Raw genomic sequence first — 13092 nt, 5'->3', positions numbered from 1 at the left:
CAGCAAAGCCTTCAAAGGTGACTGCTATTGGAGAACAAAGGTCTGCAGCTGATGGCCGTTTGTGACGCGTGATTCCATATATTATTTTTTAAGTAAGCCAGACTTTGGAATCGAGCCTAGTGAGACTGCTCAAGATGACTGAATATCAGATTGCTGGACACTTCTTTTTTGGGTGCTTTATGCAGCACTTAGAGTGGCTGTGTGGAGCCTTTGCTGCAGGGCTTGATACTGCTGTGACTTCGTTTTGTAGAGTTGAAAGCCATGTAAATTTTTTTTCTTCTGATTTGCTCTGGTATTTGGGTGGCTCAAATGTGTGTTGCTCTGTAGTCCACCAGTGACTTTCTGAAAGGTTTTTTTTACCAGTGGTAAGCAGAAGGATCCTCTCTCTGCGTTAGGGGGATAATGCTGCTATTTCTTTGTCCCTGGTGCTACAGAAAGACAGCAGAGCAACGCTTTGTACGTCTGCTTCTTTACCTCTACCTCTGAAAATCTGTGTCTGCTGAGCTTGCCTGTGAGGAGAGGACTCTTCTCCTTGCATGGATAACTGGCCGTTGGGATTTCAGTAAGAAAGTCACCTTTGTTCCAGAGGAGCACAGCCCATGTGCTTGTCGTGAATTCTTTGAGGTAGGGATCTTGGTGTTGGCTGACTTAGAGGTGCTTGGTACCTCTGGCATCTGCTGGCACTGATAACGGAGAGGATGTAAGTACATGGATGGTCACATTTTAAGCAAGTATGCTGTGAGGCTGAAGGGGACCGACGATAAAGCTGTACGCTGGGACATGAACTTGAAGCAAAAACAGAAGGAGGATGGCTGCGCTGGATGGCGCCTACCAAAGGAATTCTGCTTGTAAGACTACTTCACCTATTCTTGCCAGGTATGCTTATGACACAGTAACTGACTCGGGTGTGTGTTCTTAGCGTGCTGAGAGTTTCAAGGGCTTGGGTTTTTTTTCCCATTTTTAATTACGAATTTATTGAAAGACAGGGAATTTGGCCCTGAAGGTTTATGGGTTAGGACGGCCTTTTTTCTCCCCCTCCCCGCCAACTTTTTTTTGTAGTTCTGGTACTGCAGCGTGGTACTGCAGTCATGGGGGACTGTGGGCTATTTTTAAATCCTGAGATGTTTCCTTAAAGTACTGATCCTGGTGGTCTTGCACAGTCCTAACACAGTTTCTTGCCATCAAAATTAATCATCGTGGCTCAGCATCATGTGTTCTCTGAGGCAAACAAAAAGGTTCTGGTTCTTGTGGAATGGTAATGATGGACTTTTTTAAGGCTTTGAACAAAGCTGAGGAAGAGAACCACTCATCAGTGTGACTTTTTTTTTTTTAAATTAAAACTTAATTGTAAGAAAGGTCACAAAATGTCTTTTGACATGGGTCACAAAGACCACCTATTAATTGCAGCAGAAAGCAGCAGCAGAGAAAGGCGATGGCAATGTAGGTACTCAAAGGGGAGAATTAATTGGGGGATGTTCCTCTGGCCCACAGGTACTCCATTTCACCTGCATTTTTGGCATTGAGCACTTCTTTTAAGAATGTGAAGCTGCTTATGATGTGTGGGGAAATCAACCTCTTAGAGGGATGGGTAGGTGCACACGATCAATCTTCCTTTTAGGATTTAGGATGATAGAAAAGTTGTTTTTTGCTGTGGTTGTGTGTTATTTTTCCCCACCGTGTGTTCAAAAGTATTTCAAGTCTGAATTACTGGTTTTCATCAAATATTGGGAGAGGTAAATTGTGTACATGAGGGAGTGGGCGTGTCTTCAGAATGAAGAAAAGGGTTTTCGTTCTTAGAAAAAGTGTGAAAAATGGACAGTTCTGCTACTTGTTGTGCAGCTCTGGGTTGTGTAGTTCCACTGCTGTAGTACTCTGCCCAGAGCGGGGTGGGGGCACGTAGCCCATCTTCATGCCTTTCCTTGCCGGCTGCTGGAGCGGAGCTGTACCGTAAGTAGGGCTGCCCCCTGCGGCGCAGGAGACAGCGTTTCCCCACAGCCCCCCCAGTAACCATTTCTTTCTTTCAGAATTCTACCATAAAATCGTTTTAAGTTTCTCCAGCTGCAGCTGGGTGGATTCCCCCTCAGTCAGTTTATCCAGTGCAGTTTGTAATACGTGATTCCATACAGACATGGTTTTTGTATCAGAAAACATTTGTGGTTTAGTAAACTAAATTGTACTTGAGGTAGCAGTTCTACTCAGTGACAAAACTTCACGGACCCCGAACTGCTGTGTTCAGCACGGTGTTTCATAACTAGAGGACAGACAACACTACCAGAAATGCACTTCCTTTTCTAAGCAACTAATTCACACAGAGGACTGTTTGCCTGTTTTTGTGATACACATGCATGCTTGAGAAATGGAAAGCTTTTTCTTTCTCTAAAAAAAAAAAATCACCTTTCTGATAGGAATTTACATTAAGAAAAGCTGTACTTGTCCCATGTATTTGCAGAATAGCTCTTTATTATACACAAGTATTTTACTCAGTAATACTTGAATGAACAATTTAACCATTTATAGTAAAGGAAGACTCAAAATTTCTTTAAGATGATAATCTTGATTTTATACTGTTAATGACAGGAACTGCATAGTGTCTTAGACTGAAACACACTAATAATAGAATTGTCCCTATGTTTAAAGATGGTATTAAGAAAAGTTAATGGTAAAGTTTTCCGAATCTGCTACACTTTCAACAATCTCTTTAATCCATGGGATGTAGTTGGATACTCTCGTATATACACCGTATTTTCCTTTTTCAGCACAGCCCTCGCCCCAGCTTACAATCCCCAAGAGAAACCAAGTGTTGTGGTAAGACACTGTGAAAGGGCCACCGCTGTCCCCTTTGCAGGCATCTGCAACTTCAGTGTTGTAGCCCGCGCAGAACATGTTGTCGGTGATGAGTCTGTCTGTTGACCGCTGGCAGGTCTCCATGTTTACAATGGGCAGCCAGACTTTCATGAGGAAGCGCAGAGTGGAACCTCTCTCGTGAGTGGCACCCCACCCGCTTACCATCCCTGTCCGTCCTTCTTCGGCTAGCAGGGTGGCGAGGTTAGGGCTTGGAAGGCAGATGGGAATTGCATACTCATTAAAAATAACGTCGCTGCTCAAGTACAACAAGGCGATGTCACCGTTGTAGTCATTTGAATCATAATGAGGGTGTGTCCAGCTCCGTTCCACATGAATCTTCTGTTCTTTGAATTCTCTTTGGTATTTGTCAAAGTCTCCTGTAGTCATGACAAGTTAAAATGTTAGGCAAACTGTAAACAGCCTGTACGGTATCGTCACGGGGGAACAGGAGGGATAGTGAATTAATGCTTTGAGTACAGACCAAAACAAATTATGCTCTGTAGCAAAAATTTCTTATGCTGCAGATGGTGATCCTGCAAATCACCCTCACCAGTTTGCCCTTTAAGGGCAAAACAAAGTTGTTGACTGGATGAATAGATACTTACTTAGATTATGGCTTCTGGGGTAGGGATTTTACCATAAATACTGTCAGCGCTTTTTAGTAAGCACTGTATTTTGAACAGTTTGTCTAAGCTTCCGTGGGACTTTGTGTTTTCCCCCTCAGGAACATGACATAAGCATTAAGATGCAGCCATGGATAAGGCTGAAGAATTGTTTCCTGGCAGTTACCCAGTGCTGTGTTCTGTTTGCTCCTCTCGCATGTCTCTTTTCTGGAGGTTTCAAGCACGAGATTGTGTTTATTGCAGCATTCCTGCTGCAAGGGGTTCCAATTCCTGCTATTGTAACCCGTGCTGTCGTACATTACATCATTACAAGGGAGAGGGGTTTTCTGCTCTGAGACAATTTACAGGCAATAAGAAGCAGCACAGCAGGAAACTGATGTTAAAGCTGATTAAAAACCAAAACTGACTTGAGAGGAGACCATCACCTACAGGAATCCTTCTTCTGAGGCGTACCCTGAGATGTCTCCATGCGCAATGCATTTGCCCACAGAAAAAGGAAAATCTGTGCCTTACGCTCCCAGGTTCTCCATGAAAACAAAAGGAACCAGCTGGAGCCCCTTGCGCTTAGCTGTTGCCACAAAGTGTTCTGTAAATCTGAGTCAGGTTGGGTGTGTCTGTCTGTTTCTCAACCGTACCTTACTGCGTTCACGTACAATGGAAAGCGCATTTTAAGGAAGAGAGTACCCCTGTATTAATACAATACACACATTGTACTCACCTACGGTAACATGGTGTGGTCTGACGAGATCAAGGCAGTGAGCAGCAGTGACCACCCAGCGACTGCTGATTAAACTCCCTCCACAGAAGCCAATATCGTTACTATTCCGGATCAAAACCTGTATGAAAGATGAGGAAGAACGTGTCACCAGGGCTGTGCTAGGCACCTGTGCACACTGTCGGGCTCTCTCTGGTCGCTGCAGGCTCTGGATCTTGAAAGCAACACTTCTGTTCGTAACGACTACAGCGCACCAAGCAAAGATGATGATGTTAAAACAGTAATAAAATGAGTGCACATCTGTGACAAGGGAGCAGAATGTTATGATGAGCTAAGCTTGACAAAGTCAAATAGGATTAGCGCTGCGGTGACTGGCATTCTGCTAAGGAAACATGTATGATTGTGATTTTTCATGTGGCTTCAAATTTTTTGGAGGTGGGGAGAACAGTAACACAAGGTGTATTTCATTGGTACTCAGGTTAAAAAAGGAGAGAATGGTGTTTGTCTGTATGAACAAGGGATAGAAGAGTTTTTCACTTTCCCAGTTGTCAAGTGAAAGTGCAAGTAAGAGTGGAGATTCAGAAACTTTGTTATTTTTCCTTTTATTGGTAATAAAATCTGGAATGATGTTCAGAGCAGAAAATGGGGAAGTAAAAATGCTGCTCGGTGTTAGATGTTTGTCTTGCCTATTCAAAATTATAAGCTCCATTAATGCCTCAGCATCTCTTCAATTAAACTCTTCCCTGAACCTGTTATTTCATGTGTTAAACTGAAGGAAAAACTTAAATTTTGGTACTCTGCCGTTTCAGTGAAGTTAATAATCAAATAGTGGAAAAAGGTGCAACACAGTCTGGCTTCCTACCTTGGTCTAGTTCCTGGAATGATGCCATGTTTTATATAAGCCACTTTGACTTAATTCTATGCACTATTGATGCTTTTAATTCTGTTTAGTAGTGCTAGAACAAAACATTGAAAAGTAGCAATTCTGTCTTGGGTTCTGAAGAACTAGAATGGAAAGGGTTTGCAAAACCCTTTTAAAAAAAAATACAAGATTCAGTTACGAATTGCCTGATGTAATGAAAATTTAAAACTTCCTTGATGGTAACACTTTATTTCAAGAAGAAACTGTATAGGTTAGGCAGCATTCAGACTACATTCCCTTCTCGCAACCCAGAATCAGGTCTCGCTTGATCAAAAGGAAAGCAGCTGGTGTTCCTCCTAGAAGGGTGTAAGATGGCAGACACCCATACAATTTACTAGTCGTGACATTTCAGCTTGCAAAAGCACACAATGACCGGATGGTCCACACAGGTCCAGCCTACTATTTTTCCACTTCCTGATGTGTGGAATTGGAAAATCCTTTTGTGTGACAGCAATAAAATAAACTGACAGTAACCTGAGTTTTTTTAGCTCAGTCTGTTAACTTTCTATGCACAAGCCCAAAAACAATAATAGTACACTGATGAAACAGAGACAATACAAATAAGTGAAAATGAATAACAAATAAGGACACACACACACACACACACACTAGAAAAACCCCAAAACAAGCTAGTAGAAATGAAGGAAACACTTCAGGGAGGTTCCCCTACTTGCCACATGCCATGAGCCCTCTCAGTTTTATCTTCCTCACCATAACAAGTGTGAAAAGCTCAGCATTCTAATGAAGAATCTCACCTGGTCACAGAAAAGTATCACCAGCCATTCCAAAAGGAGTCAGAAGCACAGCTTTTCACCAAGAACTTTTAGAAACAAAGAACCTGAATAACAGAGCACGAGAAGATCTGATTGAGAGATAAAGTATTAAGCCGAGATCACAAAAGCGCATGTATCTAGGATAGGGGGAAGAATGAGAAGCAAGGCAACTAAGATACGCATCATCAAAGAGACCTGCAGAAGCTGGAGAAATACATGAGGTTGGCTTGCTCTCGATGTGAAAAAAATTTTATAATGGCGTGATGAATTCTGCTCCAGAGGGAACCAGTGATGGTAAGGTAAGAAAGCATTCGGGTGTGGTATTCATGGCCAGACTGGAAGAACAGCATTACCTGCCAGGGGCAATGTCCACGATGACACAAAGTTCCTCCCGTTATCCTGGGGTCATTGTGCTCTGACATAGAGCTGAGGTTCACCTGGACGAACGGCGGCGTCTCTGAAACATTCCCCTGGTCACTGCTCTGACTAAGCCCATCCTGCACGGTTTGAGTGGCCCCGGTTTTGTTCTGGCCCGCGCTCTCCCCTGTTTGCTTTCGCCCAGCAGCATTTTCCACCGTTTCTTTCTGCCTGGCAGCGGGCGCTGTGGTCTCGCTCTGCCACGCAGGGCCCCGGGTCGGCTCGCTCCAGGGAGCCGGGCCTCTCCCGGGCTTGCCAGGCCCGGCAGTCCCCTCCGCGGCCTCACCCTGCTCAGGGACGCCCGCCTCTGGCCCAGCAGCACCAACCCCCGGCGGCTGCTGGGTAACAGAGGCCACCGGCGTCTCGTTCCAGCTGGAAGCACCTCCCGCCACCTCAGTTTGTCCAGCGTCACCCTCCACGCGCACGCTCTGCCCAAAGGCATCCTTTAAGGTCCCGTTGTCCCCCACAGCACTTTGTTCCAGCTCCGTTTGCCCATCTGCGCCCTCCGTGCTCTCATTCCACTGGGCCACATCATCCCCGTGCGCCCGCCGTCCCCTCGGGAGCCTTTTCTGCCCCAGCCGCTCCTCCTCCAGAGCCGGCCTGGCTTTAATCAGGCCACATGGGAATGGTGCTGGAGGGAGGAAAGACAGAAATCAGGATTTGAGTTTAGGGTGCGTGGTGTCCTGTCAAACTCCAACACAAAAGCAGCACTTTTCCTGGCCAAGAATGGGATTCAACCCTCCTGCAAGAGCCCGGGAACAACTCTGACATCTCCATGTCAAACTCCCCTTTTGCCACCCACCCCCGCCATCACCTGACCCAGGGGTGCAGAGCTAATTACCGAGCAGCACATGAAACACGTGCCTTCTCTGAACCGCAGCATCGCCCACAGCAGCAGTCTGCGAGGGCTCTCTTCAGGACAGAGCCCAAGCCCAGCGCTCCCCTGGTGACAGGACGCCTTAACGCAAAGTTTGAAAGACCCTTGCCGAGCCCCCTCCCCTCCTAACCCTGCGGTGTAGCTTCATAGCTTAGTTAAGTTGATCTAAATCTGCGCTGCTGTTAGAAGGAGCAGGCCCACCCGGACTGTACTGCTGCTCACAGGGGCACTGGATTAGCGAGACACCTGATTGAGAAGAACCTTAAAATTTAAAATAAATAAACAAAACATTGTAAGACAGCTCTTTTCCACACACTAAGTGCAAGCTGCAGTAGCTACAGCGTGTGTAGCTCTTCTGCAACTCGCGAAGAGGAAAAGACGGTGCCTGCAAATCCGCTCTTTACCTGAAATAACTCAGAGCTGACCACGCTTTACCTGCTTGCACGCATCTCTTCCCGTCCTCGTGGAGGGTGTAATCCCTTGCGCAGGAACATACCACGTGAAAGGCGCTGCTGCTGTCCCTGCAGTACTGCCAGCACCCGCCGTTCTTGTACCAGCACTCAAACCTCTCTGCGATGGAAACGCACAGGCTTGGTTATTGCTGCGCACGGACCCCTGAGCAGCGCGCAGCTTCTAGCGCTATTAAAGTAGGAAAAAAATCTGCTGAAATCTCGCAGGGAAACAGAAGGAACTACCTCTTACAGTTCCAGAAAACCACGCTGATTTGCAGCAAACCAAACACATATTGCCTTATGTCTACTGTGGTTCGTCTGTTTCTACCATTTTCTTATTTGCCAGCTTTGTCTTGAGGCCACAGCTGGGCTCTAGGCCCTTCTGCCTGTAGAGCAGAGGCAAGAAAATGCCTGGAAGAGCAAACACTTCTAAATGCATCCAGTTTTGATCCATCTGCACATCTCATCTTTTATATCATGACAAATTTAAAGTACTAGACATTTTAGTGGGGGCCAAGTCTGCGAGAAATTGACCGAGTTTTTCATATATTGTTACATTTAAAAAAAAAAAAATCATGTTTAATTGCTTCACTGTAAAAAGAAAAGGTTGACAAAAGCACTTGGGGGAAAAAAAAATTACTTATGATTCATAGTTTCCACATCAGTTTGGCTTTTGCTGTAATTTCACGCCTCAGTCATTTGCAAACCGGAAACAGTATTTCAGAGGAGCAAAAATCTGTAAGAGACAGGCAGCTTTTCTACTTCAGTTTTCATCATTCGTGTATTACAACACAAATACAATTTTTTTTTGGTTTACACTAAGCTTTGGCTAATTTGTTTGAAGCATTTACTCAATGAGATTAAAAAGAGCATAGGGCCTCACCATGAATGATCTCCAGTGCAGGCGTCTACGGCAGGAGTTACTAGACTTCAAAAAGAGGTAATTCTTACCACTCCAAAGTGATAAAAAGAGGTAATTCCCTGCCCTTTCTCGGGGGAAGATGGGAGGCGGCCACGTGCCTTCTCAGGGCTTGCGCAGAGGAGTGCAAGACCCCGACCTGCAGCGGCTGTTTGACAGGAGGTGGTGCTACCCTCGTCCTCCACACAGCAGAGCTGGAAGTAGCTACAGCCGCTGTCACAACTCCCAGGGTGGCGGTGCCCCAACGTGTCGTATAAGAGAACACCGTTCCAATGTATGAATCTTAAACAACCGACCAGTTCTGTATCAAAGTCACCACTGATAACCTCGGTGAGAAGCCTGTGCAAAGGTTCAGCTCAAGTGTCCAAGAAGCAAATTCCAGCCTTAATCCTTCCCTCACTATGAATGTCCATGTGTCTGTTCCTGTACTCACCTTTTTCACAGTTGTCTCCTCCAAATTTTGGGGGGCAGATGCAAAAGTAATTGTAGTGTCTTATTTTGCAGACTCCACCATTGTTACAGGGATTTGTACTACATGGATTTAAACCTAAGAAGAAGAAACGAGGCATAGTGTAATTCCAGGAATTAAGAGAAGCCTGGCTTTAAACTGCCACATAATTCTTTGTACCCAGAAGGGACACAAGAAATAGATTTTTTTAAAATTCCTTTTTTTACCTACCTTTGTAATTGAACCAAAACTCCATCTGCAAGAAGAAATCACAAATGAAGAAAACAGTCAATAAGTGGTCATATTGGTTACTGAAGATGTAATTTAGAAAACTGGTTTTTTAGGGTGCATGTAAATTAACATTTTGATTAGAACCATAAAATACATTCTCAGAGCAAATCTCCTGATCATCACCATGCAGCTCGCTTTCGATTCGCTGATCATGGACCAGCCACAGAGTGCATAAACTGGGTTGTACTGGAATGAAAATTAAACGGAAAGCTTAGATCCATGAACGCTCCAGCCAGTGAAAGGTCTGTGGCAGCAGCCTAGGAGTTTCAAGCGACACCCCCCCTCCACAAAACGTGTCAATGCAAGATCCCCGGCACCAACTGCTTCACTCTGCAGAGCCATTTCCCCTGCGCTGCACTACCTGCTAAGGAAGACATCACCTAGGCATCACAGGCTAGATGCAAGAGAAATTAGGCAGCGCTATTTAAAACTGCAGTTCAAACTCCTGCTTCAGCAGAAGGTCCCCGGCAGAACGCCTGCAGCCCTGCTTCCCAGCCGGACGCTATCGGGCCCTGGGAAGGAGGCGCTCCTCCTCTGTATTTGGAGGGGTCTGATCAAGCAAGTGGCCTCTGAAAATGTCAGAATCACACTGCTGGATTGAGGCTCTCGCAGAAATAGGTTTTGGATACTTTTAAGGAATTGTGTTTAACGTTTACACAACAAACCGAGCACTCGCTTAGGAAGTGAGATCTCACAGGTGCCTTGGGTCACCCATCCTGACTACCAAGCGGCAGAATCCATAGGCACACACCTGTCAGAGCCATGCCAGGAGGCTCGGGAAGGATTACTTACAGCTCTCTGTTAATTTTCCTCTATTTTTCCTAATATGAAGTTTCTCACCGTTTTCTCCTGCGAATGGAAGATCTCCTTAGCCTCCTCAAATGAACACTTCTCCTCATTGCATTCTCTCTCCAAGTTTCCTGGACGAATCTCTTCCAGAAAATAGTTAGCACGTTTATGGACTTTCAGCACCTCGTGTGCTTCGTCTTTTCTGATAAACACTAGAAAAACAAAATCGAACAGTTGATACTGGAAGACAACAAACTGGCATCATTACAGTCAGAGTCATGCACGCTTTCAGCTGAGTAAACAATATAAAGGGGAGCAGGAATCTACGTAAACAGCCCAAAGGAAAATAAAATTAGTCTGTGTTCCAACAAAAGACACTAGTAGTTTAAGCTTTCTTTTAGTGGATCAAAAGACCCACTAACGAGACTTGCAGATTAGTGCAGAAATAAATCTTTTATTCCACAAGACTCTTGAGTATTGCAGCTTCTTCTTTGGAGGTTGGTTATATTTTTCTGCCTAACCATCCTGATTCACAACAATTATTAGTTGCCTGGCTGCACGTGCATGCGGAAATAAAGCTGAAAGGAGAGGTTTGGTTTGTATTTGGTGCCAGCTTTGTTGGATATTCAGCAACGAAGACCCAGTGCTTTCCAAGTAGCTACTGTGGCCCCAATAGGACAGACACCTCCTTCATTAAAGTGTCAGTTTTGTACTTACATTTAGTTCATCTCAACGTCGCTTCGCTAAGCTATCTGCCCTCCTACCACGATGCCTTAAGAGGTATGACCGCCAACGTATGAAGGGAGGAGTGGCCAGAAGAGGGAATATGGCAGTCAGATCCTCCCCACATACCCCCTGGTGCTCCACAGCAAGTCTTCGCTATGGCACCTCTCGCTGAAGCACGGTGCTCCCAGGATTTTCCAGCCAGGACGGTCTGAAGGAAAATGAGGGCTCCCTCAGCCCTTGCGGATGTATTGATACCACGTGCCGTCTCAAGCACCTCCGGGCACTTACGTGCGGTGACTGAATTGAGCCCCGAGTCACCACTTAGAGCAAATGGAGGTTTTTGTTAAATCTCCACAAGTGTGGCCCTATATCCATCTGATTGTGAAAAGCTGCTGCCAGGAAGTGCTCTAAGGAGCAAGCTCACTTGGCAATCCTGACAAAGCCTACCAAAATTCCTTCAGCAGTTCATTTAACAGTACCGTTTTCCTAGTCATGCTTTAGTGTCCTGGACAAGTCAAAACCCTCTGACAAAGAACCCAGTTTTGCAGATGGACCATAAAGACACGCGTTTCTTTGCAGTTGCAGGATTGGTATCTATAGCAATGACTGAAATTCTAGAATAATATTAAATTGCTTCGTTTCTAGGCAATTAGAAACAGCCGACAAAACCTCTTAGCTGAGAAAAGCTTTGGACAGATCCTGCTGTCTGGTAATGGAAAAAATGTCTTTCACTTACATCACTGAAATTGCCCGTCACAGCCCTTGAGCTCTGGGGTCATCTTTAAAGGATTTACCTATTTTAAGTACCATCACATAGAGGATAGGCCTGTTGTAAAGCCTTCTGGTTTGCAGATACCAGTTCTACTTCCGCTCCTCCTCCTCTGCAAGGACAGCCGTCAAGATTCGTGAGATCTTGTGCATTCTCACACCTGTTCTAAAGCTCTCTGAAGCCATTTCCAAACCTTGTGTAGTTGTTGTAGTAAAATCAACATAAGGTCTGAGAACACATGTTGAAAGTGCCTCATTTTAGCTTCCCAAATTTGAAAACATTGCCATGCAAAAATAATTCAGATTTTGGGTTCAACATCACAAGGAGAATACTTTTCAACAGGATAGTGGTCTAAGTAGGAAGTTAAGAAAGGCGGATTTCCCTTGGAAATATATATGAATATTTATTTTTCTCCTGTGCACTTCAGGAAATGCTTCTTCAACTCATAAGACTTTGTGTTCAGAAAAGGAATGTAGTTTCAGTTCAAATGCCAAGATTGTCACAATAAGACAACTAAGTTAAAAACGTGATTCAGAAGTACCTACCTGAATATGAGAACGGACAGCTGCTGTTGATGGAGCACGTCAGTAGGAGAAACATCACAAGTGAGGAACTGCTCTCCATTTTTAGTGAGCATTCAGAATACTCCGACTTCCTGCTGATTTCCTTCAGAGGGAAAAGAAAAATGAAATTGGTATATTGCCACAAAAACAAGGGTGAATTAGCCTGCAAAAAAGACAAAGACATAGAAACAAGAGGGCAAAAGAGGGGAGAAAGAAAGCAAACTCCACCCAGTTCATGTGATCTGATTTCCATTGCTTCTCCAAGTCACCCCGACGCTGCACACTACCACAGGAATCCCAACAAGGCAACGTGCAGATTCACCTAGCCCAGGATGCGGTGCAGGCTCTGATGCAAAGCCCACAGAAGTAGTAAGAACGCTATGAGGAACATGGGAGGCATGGATCAGGCCCAAACTGAGCAGAAGCCAGCGCCAGCAACAGCCTTGTTTGAACTGCGGCGGGTCCAGGCCCGGGTCTAAGCTGCACACTTCAGCCAGCAGTTGCTAATGACGGCAGCTGCTGTGTAATTACTGATGGTCTCCTCAAGTAAGACCGTATGCGCAAACCCCGGTGAAGAAACCATCCACCACATACCTGGCAGCAAAAGTTACAAGAGAGAAGTTTGTGTTTCTTCACATTACCTTCCCAGGCTAAACAATTTACCAGGATTCGACAGCACATACCTCTTTGCTATCTGTGTCATTTTCCAACAACATAGGATCCAGAATGCGTTCACTTTACACAGAACCATGCAATTATACTCACTTTTTTCTTTTTTTTTTTTAGGGGAAGACAGGAGAGAGATTTGGATGTATATCAGGAACAGCCATGAGGTCAAGACGTTGATCATTAACCAGTCACAAATATTGACAGAGGAGAGACAACCTTCTGGATTCTATGAAACACACTCGCAAGCCAAAATCAGAAGAAAATTGTGTGTGTTCCTACACACATACACGTGTGT

At 45.0% G+C, this 13092-nt stretch overlaps 1 protein-coding gene across 3 annotated transcripts; it reads right to left on the bottom strand.

Annotated features, from left to right (window-relative positions):
• Positions 1-2419: 2419 nt before the first annotated feature.
• On the bottom strand, positions 2420-12859 carry LOC142085751 (coagulation factor X-like). Of its 3 annotated transcripts, none has more exons than XM_075158016.1 (9): positions 12812-12859; positions 12111-12231; positions 10122-10282; positions 9222-9246; positions 8976-9089; positions 7607-7741; positions 6231-6925; positions 4186-4303; positions 2420-3221 (listed from the first exon to the last, which is right to left on the bottom strand). In XM_075158016.1, exons 1-9 carry the CDS (start codon positions 12842-12844, stop codon positions 2644-2646), a joined length of 1980 nt encoding a protein of 659 aa, XP_075014117.1. In that variant the 5' UTR covers positions 12845-12859; the 3' UTR covers positions 2420-2643. The 3 variants fall into 3 exon arrangements, with proteins under 3 accessions (XP_075014117.1, XP_075014118.1, XP_075014116.1); XM_075158017.1 differs by lacking the exon at positions 12812-12859 and adding an exon at positions 12357-12477; XM_075158015.1 differs by lacking the exon at positions 12812-12859 and having other exon boundaries at positions 12111-12477.
• Between the last annotated feature and the right edge of the window lie 233 nt (positions 12860-13092).

This window comes from Calonectris borealis, chromosome 9 (assembly GCF_964195595.1).
Source record: "Calonectris borealis chromosome 9, bCalBor7.hap1.2, whole genome shotgun sequence".
NCBI classification, from domain to species: Eukaryota; Metazoa; Chordata; class Aves; order Procellariiformes; family Procellariidae; genus Calonectris; species Calonectris borealis.
The sequence above is the reverse complement of the archived record's forward strand: the minus strand, read 5'-3'. Positions and strand labels throughout refer to the sequence as shown.